This window comes from Choristoneura fumiferana, chromosome 21 (genome assembly GCF_025370935.1).
Source record: "Choristoneura fumiferana chromosome 21, NRCan_CFum_1, whole genome shotgun sequence".
NCBI lineage: Eukaryota > Metazoa > Arthropoda > Insecta > Lepidoptera > Tortricidae > Choristoneura > Choristoneura fumiferana.
The window spans coordinates 15,131,706-15,147,474 of record NC_133492.1 but is presented as its reverse complement, the minus strand read 5'-3'; the positions used below and the strand labels follow the sequence as shown (position 1 = coordinate 15,147,474).

At 36.6% G+C, this 15,769-nt stretch overlaps 2 protein-coding genes across 3 annotated transcripts in view; both read left to right on the top strand.

Moving 5' to 3' along the window:
- LOC141440009 (bumetanide-sensitive sodium-(potassium)-chloride cotransporter-like) overlaps positions 1-6,199 on the top strand; it is a 64,552-nt gene extending 58,353 nt beyond the window's left edge. Inside the window, 6 exon segments of the mRNA XM_074104466.1 lie at positions 397-459; positions 1,283-1,394; positions 2,214-2,350; positions 2,748-2,862; positions 3,247-3,392; positions 3,896-6,199. Coding sequence (XP_073960567.1) covers positions 397-459; positions 1,283-1,394; positions 2,214-2,350; positions 2,748-2,862; positions 3,247-3,392; positions 3,896-4,140 — 818 coding nt within the window. The 3' untranslated portion in view covers positions 4,141-6,199.
- Positions 6,200-9,611: 3,412 nt separating this feature from the next.
- Positions 9,612-15,769, top strand: part of LOC141439604 (uncharacterized) — a 77,383-nt gene continuing 71,225 nt past the window's right edge. For both annotated transcript variants that reach the window (XM_074103895.1, XM_074103894.1), the window contains exon 1: positions 9,612-9,801. The gene's annotated coding sequence lies outside the window, so the exon portion shown is untranslated. The remainder of the gene's footprint in view (positions 9,802-15,769) is intronic.

Genomic DNA, 15,769 nt, shown 5'->3' with positions numbered 1-15,769 from the left:
AATTATGCTAAATGATAATTATACGATTCTAGATTATGTGAAAAAAAAATATGCCAAAAAGAAAGAACCAGACCTTGATTATCTTTAGTGAGTTTTAATAACTTCAATTAAAGGTAATGACGGTACACGTTCCGTAACAAATATTAATGTAATTAACCATGATTCATTAAAAAAAATCATTATAATCGTAGTGACTAAATACTATCATCAGCAAGTGCCAGATTTTTTTTGAACGTGTGAGTGACCTCAAATTGCGGGTCATACATTATCCACCATTTACTTAGCAGCCTGTATATTGGTACTAGAATTAATTAAATGAGGGGCATCCGACCTTTGATTATCAGTCATCCATCTTGTGGTAACCTCATCGTTCACACGCTAACACCATTGCCGCAGGTTCCATGGGCGACAACTATAAAGAGTCCAAGTCTACCGAGAGCTTGAACACGCATTCAAGAGGTAAGATCCTTCATCGATCGCTTTTAATGTTTTTAAATATGTATTAGGTTAACTTAAAAAAAAAACATGGATGACTAATTATGCCATTCATTAGGTAATATAATAAGGCATTCCCTGTTTCATGTTTAAGTGAGAAAAGTTTTTCATCGTCAAAGTCTTTATGGAATTGACATAAGATTGATTTTTACCTGGCCTGTGTAAAAACTTTTCTCACTACAAACTCATTACTTACTTACCCCGGGCTTTTTATTCAGTTAAACCTTTATGGTTACGTCTCAGGACATGGTTTTATATATTTCTAATTTACTTTATTTTGCATGCTTTAATAATAACAGAAATTAAATATTATTGTTCTGAAAAATTTACTCTCTGGCCAAGCTTTTTGCGGCGCATTCTTCTTGATGCAATGATGCTGGTTTTCCGAAAGCGCTGGTAGTATAAAAAAGTGACATATAAAAGAGCCCTTTGCGGCCAACTTACATAATTAAGAGATGTTTTTTTTGTTGTTCTGACTTCTCCAGCCAAAGCCTTACCCGTCTTATGTATGTTTATACTAATGAGCAAAGTAATTGTTTTAGTTCATTGATATGGACCTCCGCAAAGTAACGCCTGAGTCAATAAATACTGTACAATGCAATGACTATTGTACACCAGAAATAGTAAGCGATACAGAAAACAGGTACACAGAGAGAAAATTACAAAGTAAGCAATAGGCGGCCTTATCGCTTAAGAGCGATCTCTTCCAGGCAACCTGAAAAAAAAATGTATGAACTGTTTAATATGTATATGTGAACTTGTGATGAAGATATTGTGTTCGTCGCAGGCAGCAGTATGTCGGACGTGTCGATGGGCGGCTCGCCGCAGCTGCGTCGGGCGGGCGTGTCCGCAGACCCGGCAGCCGCCTCCCAGCCTCCCAAGACCACAGTCAAGGAGAGGTCAGTGTAAACGTCGCAATCAAAATGATAAAGTACCTACAATAATAGTGCATAGCCACTCAATTGCTTTTGGCAACTAGAGTTACCTGTCAACGCTCTTATTTTGTTATACAAATAGAGTTCAAAAAATTCGAAGCAAATGAGTGGCTAATGTATTACTATCGGGAAAAGTCGAAGTACGACGGCACCCGAAGTGTCAATCATCAATTATGGTATAAAAACTAGACTAAACCCTCCTCCCTGCACCATCTAACCTGACCACAAGAAATTCCTGCCAGATAAATCTCTAGGTATAACGGTTATTAAAATCGATTGCTTTATCCAAATTAGAGAGTATATGACAAGCCAGTTGGCGCTAGAATAGCGAGGAGACAACTTTGATATTTGCGTCACGTATGTGATTGGATAAATAATCAAATGAGCCAATCGCAAGCAAGAATGTAACATCAAACGGACCTCTTGATACTAACGCCATCTAGCGATATTTCGCCTGTCAAGAAACTGCTGTAGCGACTCCTAGCGCCATTGTGGGCAAACATAGGAACTCCGACCGAATCCTGCATCGCGTTTTCGAAGTTTCTCATCTCGGACGCATATATACAACTCCCAAGGCCCGAACCGGTGGTAGATTTTTTTGACATTCATAAGTGCTTGTTATAGCCTAAATTGAATAAAGATATTTTGACTTTGACTTTGAATTCTTTCGGACTTCGGTCCCCAGGCATAACTGCCTGGAGAGAGGTCTCTCTATTGGAGCGCCCCCTCGCCCTCGCTGAAGGTCAGAAGTGTGCCGTGTAATATCGTTTTAATGGTTTCCAGCAAGGGTCTCGGTAGCGCAGTGCGTCGCGCGTTCGGCGGCGCTCCGGCGCGGCGCGCGTCTTCCTTCACGTCCGTGGAACAGTTCACGCGCCGGCAGTCGGGCTCCGTCGATGTCTGGTGGCTTTACGACGACGGCGGTAAGTTAAATGCACAGAACTAATAAAAAAAGCGAGACATAAGTGCGAGCAGCAATCGAGGAATTAAATCGCAAAGACCAAACGCCCACTCAAATTCAAACAGGGGGTCCCCCTCCTCCCTCAGTTTGATTTCGAAAAAGCGCTTGAGCGTAAGAAAATTGACAGCAGGGAGCCGTATTCCACTTCCATTGTCCGCGAATGCGAGGCGCTTTTAAGGCTAAAATGCCAATAAAGAAGTGAGTGAAAATCGATGGTTTGACTCCAAAAAAAAAGTCCAAAAAAGTTTTTCATATGGACCTCCGCAAAGATTCCGCCTGATTCAATAAATTATCAAAACAAGTCGAATTAAAAAGCTTTTTATAATTTTTTTATTTACAAAATCTTGTGTTCATTCCAGGTTTGACGCTGCTGCTGCCTTACATTCTGTCGACGCGTCGCGCGTGGGCGGCGTGCCCGCTGCGCGTGTTCACTCTCGCCAACAAACACACGGAGATGGAGCTCGAGGAGAGGAAGTTAGTACACACTTACACATATGTATACAGTATATACGTGGAAATAGAAGACTCGAGCCTGTTAGTCCGAAATTAAAAGCCTTGTAGTCCGTTTTAGATGGGCTGACAGAAAAAGCTTGCGAAGAGTCATTTTAATGAGCCTCTAAGTCGTTACACTCTTGACAAAATGGTTGTGGTCATCGATTGAAGATCGGCAGTGAACCTTCATGACAACTTTTTTAATCTAAAAAGTCTAAAAGCCATTTGAGTCTCCATATTTTGAATTTGACTTGAGTCTTTCAATAAAATAAGTTTTAGAGTTTTAAAGTCGAGGCTATTAAAAATAACTAGGCTTGCTTTATTCTCCCATTGTAAGATTATAAAATGAGTTCTAAAACATTTCAGTATGGCGTCCCTCCTATCTAAGTTCCGCATCGACTACTCCGCATTGAAAATGATATCGGACATAACGAAGAAGCCTAAAGACTCTACTTTGGCGTACTTCGACAAACTCATCGCGCCCTTCCGGACCGAGGATAGCAACGATGCTTGTGAGTTTAACATCTTCACCGCCAGAGTCACCCAGTCGTGACAGCCAATGGAATGCCTAACACGCCACGGTCATCTATACATGACCAACATTCAACTCGAAATTAATCCTTCTGCAATGGATTTAAAAATCAAGTTGATTTGGCGCTGGTTTTTCTGTGTACAGAGCAGGTCACTTCGTTTGTTTTGTGGCGGTGTAGAGGTTATTTTTTTACTGTATACTTATTTGTTTATTTTCGAGCTGTTTTAGTATTTCTCGATCAGTGACTGATATTATGTGACAGATATCTTTGATGCCGATGCTGTTCATGAAGGTTAAAATGTTAAGAATAATCTAATCAACAGAAAAGTTAACCCATCGATATGTCGGCAACCAAACAAACAGACGGCATAAAATATATCACACATAAAATATAAAAAAAACTAAGTCATTGAAGTAGCAAACCACTTTTCTTTCCAGCGGTTTTTCTCCTCGATCTCTCATTTACCACTTCTATTCTAGTAGGCATCACCGACGCGGACCTACTTGCAGCCCGCGAACGCACCCACCGCCACCTGCGTCTCCGGGAGCTTATATCCACGCAGTCGTGCGGCGCGAGACTTGTGTGCGTCACCCTACCCATGCCGAGGAGACGAAACGTAATACCGCCCGCATTGTATCTGGCTTGGTTGCATGCTATAGCCACGTCTGCTGACAGACTGCTGTTGCTACGAGGGAATCACTCAGCGGTGCTCACGTTCTACTCATAAAAAGGGGCTTTAAAATTTCCAAGTACACTTATTTTTATTATGTACTGATGTCAATTTGGTACCACGTTATAGTGATAGACAGAGTACTATTTGGTGCTGCTGACATTGTACTCCTAGGGATGAAATGTAGTTTTAGAATCTCTATACCAGCTTATCTTTGTTTATATTTATTTAGGTATTTATGACGATGTTAATGTGACATAAAGTTGTTCTACCTACCCAAAGAAATCAGTAAATCAATCATAGATGAAAGTCAAGCCGACTTTAGAATCTCTATAAATATTTGCAAGAATATTATCTCAAATAGGATGTAATGTACTCATTTTATTTAAAGTAAATCTAAATAGGTATTTGATTTATTTTAAATCGAAGACAAGAAATTGGAAAATCACACTATACAGGCAAATTACTTTCCTCAGCAGAGAGAAGCTATGATAGCGTAGTTTATAATGTAAAGTAAATATTGTATTTTTGACGCCTTTTTTACAAGTAATAGCAAAAGTTTCGATGGATCTTTATTGCCAAGAGCGATAGATTTGGCGGAGCTTCTTTACCAGTTTTTCTCACCTCGCCTCTGAAATTTCGTTTCTATCCATATTTATTAATAAACTCTATTAATTGATCTGAAAAATTATAATATACTGTTAGTGTAGTAAAGCAGTTGTAACTCAGCAATTTAATTTTTTAACTATAATTAAATATAAGCTGTACTGTACCATTCCATTTAATTTCCTGTAAGTACAAAATTACGACTAGTGTTTATTACAAGTAATTTAAATCCCAATGAAAAATGTTACATGTAATATTCCATTTTAAGTTCTTTAAAAATTAACCAAAATACGTAAAATTGTTTTTAATACACAATTTATTATGTTGAATAACTAGTGTTAAAGTCACAGTTGACTTTTAATTTATTTTGTTTTAACTCTTAATAAGGCTCCATTTATTGGAGCATACTACCACAGAATCAAAAACAGCTATCGAATATATGCCTGACAAATAATATTTTTAAAGCTAGTCGTATTTTCAATAATTACAATGGAAATTGTGACGTATTATAAAATTAACAAGGTTCAGTTTCCAACTCAATGCAAGTGGTCGCTAAATCGCCTCTACCTTATTAAGGATATGGCCAATGATGGCGAAGTATCAACTGCTTTAAATTATCGATTGCTCTTTAATCGAACATCTTATTTCGTTTATTACGTATTTTATACCAGATGTAGTCAGAGCTATCGGTATTTATATAATGTACTCTTTTTCCAGTGCGTGTTGTGTGCCTGCTATAAATTTTGAATATCAAAATATTTATTTTTATACATATGTACATGATCACTAACGTTTTATAAATATGTACAACTTTAGATTTTAGGTGTATTTTTATTTTACAATAAGTTAAATTGCGAGAGATATAATGTATTTTTTTAAATCGTGTGCGTGTGTGTGTTTATTACATGGAATAAGAAACGATGCATAGAACCAAGGGACAAAAATTGTTCTATTTAATGACTGGTAGGTTTGCATTATAATGATGGCGTAAATGTATTTTTTACCAAGTAAAATTTTGATGTGAAATTTAATATAATATTTTGTAGTAAAAATATATCTGGTTTGTCACAGTAATTCATCTTGTTGAAACAGATACCAGTCCATCGTTTTGTACCAGTTTTGTACCACTTTACATGCAGATATTTTACTTTGAGGTTAATAACGCGGTATATGTCCATTCCCTTATTTTCCTTACGATTTGTAACCTATGAACACTTTTGTGTCCATAAACAATATAGAGCTTTAATGTGTTGTTATATTACTCATATTTTCTTAAATGTTTGATTGATTCAGGCTAGGTCCAATGGCCGCGGGCTAGGGAAGTAAAATGGTGTAGATATCCTTTTGGGCGATTCTGGCAAGTTATTATTTAATTTAATTGAACCGTGTAGTTTACTTTATCATAGTTAATTTATTAACTCTAGATAATAAAGATGTCACCTCGTAATTTATTTTAGACTAATTGTTTGTACAGTGACAAATGATTTGTGATTAAACAACTTGAGACCAATTAGTGTTTCTTTGCTCTTGTTCAGTTCTAGATAGATAATTAAGGACAGTTTATGAGAGGCATACGAGTTTATCTGTACTCTGCTCTCGTTGCAACGTGGAATTCCACAACGCGTTGGAAATTTGTAAAATAACGACTGCACTTATTGCGCTGTTCGGGATGTCTTGATTCCTGGAATGCGTGTTACCAAAGCACGCGTTTCTAAACACTTTTTACTATTGCATAACCCGTAACAGTTCGAGGTAAGTATAAAAATGAAAATACCTGTTTTTTTTAAAAATTACGAATACATCCTACTTATATTATAAATGCGAAAGTTTGTGAGTGAGTGAGTATGTTTGCTTCTCCTTCACGCTGAAACGGCTAGACGGATTTGCATGAAATTTGGTATGTAGATAGCTGGACATCTGGAATAAAACATAGGCTACTTTTTATTCCGTTATTCGCACGGGATAGAGATAAAATCTCGAAATAATAACCGCTGGGCTTAGTGTCATGAAATTTGAAATGATTTTTTTTAATATAACTTCAATGAAAACCACGATTTAATTTTCGGGAATTCCCACGGGAATTTTTAAAAATCCCGAAATTTCAATTCAGCTGCTGGATCTAATGATTTACGTGTGCGAAGCCACGGGTAAACACTAGTTAAAAATGAACATCGAATCAGAATCCGATTGTTCCTTGAAGCCGTTAACTACCCGTGGCTACGGGTAAGTAGCGACGAAATATTTACCGGAAAAATATGTTTTAGTACCTAAGTAAGCAGCAAAAGCAAGGCGACTAAAGTACCTAATCGTCGAGACGAAAGTCGTCATGCAGGTTTACTCGTGTTCCTCATCCGACGACCGCGGACCAATCTGTCAAGAGTGTAGCGACTTAGAGAAGACAGAGGTAAGTGAGTAGGTTGGTACATTATATATAATACTAGCTGTTGCCCGCGACTTCGCTCGCGTGAACCATAAACATTTCAAAGAAGCAATCAATCAAGCAAACATGCATTAAAAGCTGCAAGCTGAGTTCCATACCTACCCATCGGAAACTTACTAACGCCGCTTTATGTTTTTGAAATAATCATGTATGTTAGGAAGAACATATGTGATTTTCCCACTAACGCCGATAAGCCAAAGGCTACTAGAAACACAGGGAAGCTTAAAGTTCCATCTTACAAACTGGCTAAAACCAAAAAGTCGTTTCTGGGAAATTGCATACGTTTTTATAATAAAATTCAAAAAAATATTATAAATGAAACTGATACAAAATTCAGATCTATTGTCAAGAAGACATTAATATCAAAGGCGTATATAAAGTTAATAATTATATCATGGACAGGGATATTTGGAAATAATTCCGATCCGCATTAGCGATCCCTAAGTTGTGTTAAATACTTGTGATGTATAACATATCATTTAATAATATTGTAAATCTGTTTGAAAAAAATACCTCGTCGAACCGGTGGTGGTTTTTTTTGACATTCATAAGTGCTTGTTATGGCCTAAATTGAATAAAGATATTTTGACTTGACTTGATGTGTAACCTTAGAAGTCTTAAGTAAGCAACCGACTTTAATTTCGAGGATAAAAGTCGCTTTTTAACACATTTAAAAAACGTTTGTGCAATGTGCATTTTATAAATCTAGACCGGTCGGTCAGCGGTTAGAATACAAAACAAACTTTTGGTCATCCCTCGGGAACGGCAATTTTTTCGGGATATTTTTATTATTATTATTATTATTCCCTCAATGGCGGCCTTAAGGCTTGGGCCAATGTCAGTTGCGATGACAGGGTTGCGGTTGATTCTGCAGAACACCAACAGTTTGACAGCAGCAAGAAAATAATTTTGAAAACAGAAAATATATATATATATATTTTTTATTTATTCTGGACTTCTAGTATGACGTATAGCCGTTACCCGCGATTCCGTCCGCGCAGAATTCGTTTATCGCTATCCCGCGGGAACTGTGCTATTTTCCGGGATGAAGACTATCCTATGTCCTTCTCCGGGACTCAAACTATCAGTACACCGAACTAGTGTTTACCCGTGGCTTCGCACACGTAAATCATTAGATCCAGCAGCAGAATTGAAATTTTGGTATTTATAAAAATTCCCGTGGAAATTCCCGAAAATAAAAACGTGGTTTTCATTAAAAACAATCATGTAAAATTTCATGATTCTAAGCCCAGCGGTTGTTATTTCGAGATTTTATCCCTATCCTTTTATCCTTTTATTATTATTATTGTTGTTGTTTTTTAGAAAATATGGCGCTGCCCATTGGAGGACAATTTTGCCAGTGTCTAGTAGGTTTTGCCGTTGTACGGTAAAAATTCTAGAAAACGAAATATGAGACGTAATGGTGGATGAACGATGACAGCGCGAATTCTATTTTTATTATTATTCTTATCCATGTCACGTCATGTCATGTCATGTCACGAATAAATGTTTTCTTTCTTCTTTCTTTCTCTCTATCCCGTGGGAATATCGGGATAAAAAGTAGCTTATGTGTTATGCCAGATGCCCAGCTATCTACATACCAATTTTCATGACTCAAAGCCCAGCGGTTGTTATTTCAAGATTTTATCCCTATCCCGTGGGAATATCGGGAATTCGGGATAAAAAGTATCATATGTTTTAATACAGGTTTTAAACTAACTTTTTGCCAAATTTCATCGAAATCCGTCCAGCCGTTTCAGCGTGAAGAAGTAACAAACATACTCACTCACTCACTCACAAACTTTCAGATTTATAATATTAGTAGGATAGGATACTTATCACCCAATGCGCTGCTATTGGACAGGGTTCCCAGTGACGGATTTTCCCTAAAGCCCAGTAGGCCCGAGCCTAGGGCGGCCAATTGAGCCATGAAAAGTCACTATGATGATAATGCTGAGAAAGGGGCGGCTGATCCTTAACACATAGCCTGGGGCCTAGGGCAGCCAAGACACAAATCCGTCACTGAGGGTGCCCATAAAATAGCAGTGTTTCGTCGTTGTACGGCAATGCTAAATACCTACGTTGACTGAGGAAAGAGCGCCCTGTGGTCACCGTTGAGCTTCTTATCAAAAATTTAAGAAGTTTTGAGCTACTTACATAAATTTAAGATTTTAAATTTGATGATCTCCATGTTCGTTATCATCGTCATTATCTGATAGGATTGACTAGGTACTAAGTTGTACCTACTACTTACTAACTTCTTCACTCTACGATGGTTAAATTATGAAATGTCGAAGCGAAAAAAAAATATAAGCTACCTACCTACTGACAAATAATTCGCTGTAGATTGTATGAATTGCACACTCGAGCGTCACAGTGGATCGCATTTATTGGCAAATATGGCCGTCTGCGATTTATTCGTTTTCTAACTACGTTTAATGGCTATGCAACCATTATCTCCGGCTGCTGGCCGGCCAGTACTTACTACAGTTTAGTATCTTCTGGCCAGTACGCCCGCGAGCCTCGATCGCTACGCACGTTTCCCGCCAACATTAAATGTCAAACTCAAGTTCCCGCGCAAATTAAAAACAAACTTAGTGACTTTGTGGAATTTTGGATTTGGACTCTGTGGTGTTAGTGAACGTGTGTGATTTTTGGATCTAACGAATAAGGTAAACGTGTTTTAGTTTTTTTATAACATAGTAGGTAGTGGTTGTACTGTTGTTGATTATCAATATTATCATGTCATTGTGAATATTTATCAATGGAATACATGTAAATTATGAATGAATAAAAACAATATCCTGGTAATGATATCTAGGTACATAGTATGTCAGATATAATGTTTTAATACTTGTTCATATTTAAGAAATTCTCTCAACTTGTTGTAGAGTCATTTGGTTGCGCAAAATGTCATGTTACTGCGAGTAATATGCTTTGAGCAATCTTTTACAAACATCTGCTTCAATCACTTTTAAAACTGTACACGAGTAGATAACTAATGTTAAGTGCAAAGTAATTACATAGTTCAGAAACCTTTCGAGCTACCTAAACATTTGTTGTCATATTTATAGGTAATTGTCAAGCGCAGGGTGCCCTTGTACTGTAACATAATTTTGGTTTACCAAAACTACCTGTTGTGTGTTTGGGAGGTAAGCAACTTTTTCCGCATACCTACCCTCTGTACTAGTTTGATCAGATCAACACGCTCGATATTTTTATAGTCTGTGCTCTATTGGATTTAATGTTAAACTCTATCGTTGTGAAAAATAGAACCAGAAGAGAAAAAAAACTGCACTATGAGTACAGTTTCCTTCGCTTTTCCTGATAAGAGAAAAGCATACGAAAAAAAATAGTTTTTTCCTCATCAGGTTCTTTATCATTTCCGTGCGTGCGGACTTTCCCGCCATATAAGTAGGTAGCTTTGCCGAAAGTTCAAAGCGTGGTTTTGTAAGGTAAAAAAAAAATTCTACTAAATAAGAAAAAAGTTGCATCAAGCCAAGGTCGATTCAGACAAAATGGTTGTAACTGGTTGAGTAAGGTAGATAGAGCAATATAAAAATAAGTCATGGTACCCAGACTACCCAGTGGTTAGGGCTTTCAAACCATGGGTTCATGCCCGGGCTCGCACCTCGAGTTTTTCGGAATTTATGTGCGATATTACATCTATAATTGCACATACATTTCTTTCAAGTGAAAGAAAATTTCGCGAGGGAACCTCCACACTTCTGCGTAAAAGTTCAATATGGTGAACATACCATAACAGGCTAATGACCTAGACCTGCGGACGTATAAAGACCGAGATGATGATATTTTTATAAACAAAATAGGTTTTTGATATGATATTGTATTTTTGGTATGTTAACATACCATAGTTGATAGAGACTAAATGCGAATAAGTATACGGTTTGTACATATATCTCATTGTTTGTCATTGTGTTTGTTTATTTATTTTGTACAATAAAGAGTTTAATACATACATATAAAATCATATATTTTAATTTTGTATTTCATTTTTGTTTATTTGTGTTTGCTGTTGTTGTTTTTTGTTTGTTGTATTTTGTGTCTTTGTGAATGTAATTGATTCTATTCTATTCTATTCTATTCTATACATAATAATAATTATGATACCTACTTATTTAAAACTAAAGTTTTGGAACTAGATTAAAATAGGTACTTTAGCGTACACCCAACTTAATTGTTTTTCAGGATTAGAATAATAAAACATCAAATCATATTTACGGTCGAATAGAGAATGAAAATGGCGGGAAAGCCTGCTTATTATAAAGACGCGGTTGCACGCACGCACTGCGTTTTCACTAACCGCATAGTTTGAGAGCATTCTATCAGATCTTTTTAAACATGATTGGCTTAAATTTCATTCGTAAATTATTGACAATATAAACAGTTGATTTTTAACATGCTTTAGTTTTATTTATGATGTATCTAACATCAAATAGTTAAGAGATTAGTCACTTATAAATTTCCAGGCCAATTTATTTATTCTGACACCACCATAAATCCATACTAATATTATAAATGCGAAAGTATGTGTTTGTGTGTATGTTTGTCCGTCTTTGACGTGATTTTTGGCATAGAGATACTTTATGGGCCAGAGAGTGACATAGGCTACTTTTTATCCCGGGAAAATGCACAGTTCCCGAGAGAACAGCGCGCGATAACCGAATTCCACGCGGGCTTAGCCGCGGGCAAAAGCTAGTTATTACATACATGTAGGTATGACGAATAAGAATATTTTTTTAGAAGCAGAATTCAATGAAAAATGCAAATATTTATTAAACACTAGATTTATTGAATCAGGCGTTACTTTGCGGAGGTCCATATTAATGAAAAACACACACACAATAAACACTAGATGTTTGCCTCCACTCCGACCGCGTAGTATTCGTTTGTCGTTATCCCGCGGGAACTATGCAATTTTCTGGGATAAAAAACTATCCTATGTCCTTCCCCGGGACTCAAATTGTCTATAAACCGAATTTCATCTAAATCGGTTGAGCTGTTTAGACGTGAAAAGGTAACAAAAAAAAAGACTTACAAACTTTCGCATTTACAATATTAGTGGGAGAGGGTTACATTAATAATTTTAAGTAAACTATCAATCAATCAACAGAGTTTGTTAAAATAAAAATAAAACATCTCGATAAACTGCATGGATTAAAAAACGCATTCTGCGAGCTCATAGTACCCTAGTAACCTTAAGACGCTTATTTTAGCTCCTAATACAAGACCATAGAGTTGTGTTATTGTATGTTTGTTTATGGTCAGTAAGCACGGTTCCGCGGTTCGGTTCCATTCACCGTTATCTACTTTAAATAAGATGCAGCCGTACATTCTGCGGCGCATAATTGCACTAGTTCCAGCATCCTTGAAGATGCATTGTCGGCTGCTGCGGATCTGGGACGAATTTCGCTTTGTAACAAATCCTACAATCGGACGTTGATATGGCTGACATGCCTAAGAATAGTTTTGTCATGAATTCTAAGGCAAGTTGTCACAAAACAAATCTAGATTTTAGCCTGTGATTGAAGTCTACTCACTTTTAGCATCTTTTAGTCAAGAACTAAAATAATTTCTTTGCTCACCCGCGACTTTATGATAGCTAATTTATGCAAGATATGTCTATCACCACCGCCACCACACTACCTGACGCGTTTAGAACTCAACCAGAGCTCAGATGTTGTGTTGGTCTGAAGATGAGCTCTGGTTGAGTTCGAAACGCGTCAGTGTAGTGTTGTGGTGGTGATAGATGGGTTTGTATGATTTGTGTGTGTTCTTACAGTGTGGAGGTGGAGGAACTGCAGGAACACGCATATCTTGCATAAACTTAGCTATCGTAAGGTCGCGGGTGAACCAAGAAATTCTTTTTCACTTCTCAGAAGGCTCGTAAAGTTGGTTTTTATGCTGGATCTAGGCGACATAAAATCACTTAAAAATAAAAATAATATTTCTCGAACCAACATTTGGTCTTGCTCTCGTATGTCGTACAAGATATCCATGAAGAATACCTCCAGCTCAAACTTTTCAATGCAGAAAGCTTTTAATTGGCTCTGAGATACGTTTTATAATCTCAAAATGAATTAATTCTGCAGAATTTCTACGGGTTAGAAAAGTTTACAACATGATACTATTCCCGCCCTCTGCAGTAATATACTATTTTTCAATCTAGGCTATAACAAGCACTTATGAATGTCAAAAAAATCTACCACCGGTTCTTATAATAAGTATTTGTAAAAACTCGCAAACTTGGCACAAAAAGGTGCCTACGGTTGAGCACAGTTCAATTACAATCTCATTCAAAACTGTGTTCACCAAATAGCAATGTGATCTGATCAACCCTTCAACAACCGTCTGAAAGACGTCAGTTTGAATAACTACCAAAATTAAACTGTACCCGCTTATTTTTCGAAGTCATTCATATATTCATAGTTAAACCCTTTATGCTCATGATAATTAATTAAATCAGATCTTACTTATTAAGATTCTAATTACTTAATGTAAATACAACTTTCTACTACTAAATCACATTTATTTTTACTTAAAATAATATATGTGATTTCCGTGAACGCAAAGTTAATAACCCAACTTTTAACTTATTTCTAGTCAGATGTAACCTATGTAGTCTTAGCGTGAGATGCACCAAGTTACTAAGAGTAGGTATAAAACCCCATTTAGACCATTCAAGAACTCGCATACTAGTTGCATTACATCGCAAACTATTGAGGGACAGATTTGTCTAATTTGTCCAATCCGGAAATATTATATTTATATAAATAATGGTGATCTTTTGGGTGTTTATTTGTAAGCAGGTTAGTATTAGTTTAATTTTAACTTTTGTATATAGTTATTTTTTAAAATTTAAATCATTTTAAGTTATTGTTAGAAAGTTATGTTTAATAAAGTTTTATATAAATATTATATTTTAATACAAATGTAGATAGGTTAGGTTCGTTTGGTGACTTCAGTGGCCCGAAGGGCAAAATATCTAGAAAGAGAAGCTCCGCCCGTCGAAAAGCAGTTGGACAAACTATATATAGTTGGACCACGGGTACGTCACGTTGAGGGACAATGAATTATGTTGATCAAATAAATACCGCAATGTAGTGAAACTTGCATGCAAGTTCTTGAATGTTCTAAATGGGGCTTAGTATTGACAAATTAGCCGTCAATTCAAAGGGATTAGATGCCCTTCACTTTTGCTATCTATATAGTTTTAAAGATTTTACGTTGTGGTGGATCGGAAAATACAACTGCACCTATTTAGTACAACAGTTGTACGTATAGCTACATAGAACCACAGAGTTACATAATCCATGCCGGTTGCAGCATCCTACAGTGTCTAAAATCATTCATCTCTTTCGTTCTTTTTGCGATGTCGGCAATGTACCTTCTTTAAATATAAGCTAAACACGGCTCTACTGCAATACAGTAAGATCAATTATATTATAGCAGTATACTACACATGGCGTATGGTGCTTCATTTAGTACAAACAATGATTTACACATCATATTATATTACAAACCTACGTAATTCCTAAATATTAATTGTGATAAGTAAAATTTTGTAACTGCATTTGCTGATAATTATCTTTATTGTTGCTTAATTAATGGTTTTGTGTCAATATTTAATTCGTCAACAATATTTTGAAACCATATTTTGCAATATGTAAACGTTGCTCAAAGTTTCATAGTATTTTACCGATTTAAAAAAACATTCTTTTAAAAATTAAATACTTATGTTCCTCAAATGATCCAAATACATATACAGAAGAGTTGTGTCAAAAAACCGTAACCCTTGTTCGGGAGTCGGGTAAAAATAAAAAAATCATCGACAATCGATCAATATTTTGTTAAATGAGAAAAGCCTTTTCAATAGTAAATTACTCGTATCTAAAGTTTCTCGCTGGCCTTCTAATAGTACTGTCGATAGTTATTTAATTTTGTAATCGACATTTTAAATTATAGATCCCAGAATACCATTTCGCCATTTGTAGAGATCTAGAGTCGCTGATTACTTACTCAAAATAGATTACTTTTAAGAGAGATCGCTTTAAGCAATAGGGCCACCTGTAGTCTTCAATGAACATTTTTTGCTGCTTAAATGAAACAAGAGGAATCGACAAATTTGGTAAAGTTTAGTTAGATTTTTATTAGCTACAAGCTGTTGACCGCAATTTCGTCTGCGTCCAGCGGGAATTTAGTCTTTTCCAGGTTAAAACTAGCTTATGTTAATTAGGGATAATGTAGCTTTCCTTCCGGGGGTTTGTTTGGCAGGTGGTAGGACCTTGTGCAAGGTCCGCCCGGATTGCTACCACCATCTTGCTCGCTAATACTGGCGTGAAGCAGCAGTGCTTTCACTGTTGTGTTTCGGCGTGGAGAGTAAGACAGCCGGTAAAATTACTGGCACGTGAGATATCCCATCTTAGACCTCTAGGTTGGCAACGCGTATGCAATACCCCTGGTGTTGCAGATGTTTATGGGCGGTGGTGATCTCTTACCATCAGGAGACCCACCTGCTCGTTTGCAATCCAGTCAAATAAAAAAAAATTCAGAAATTCTAGAGATTCCCCTGTACCTACAAACAAACACGTACAAACAAAGTTTAACTATGTTTGTAGG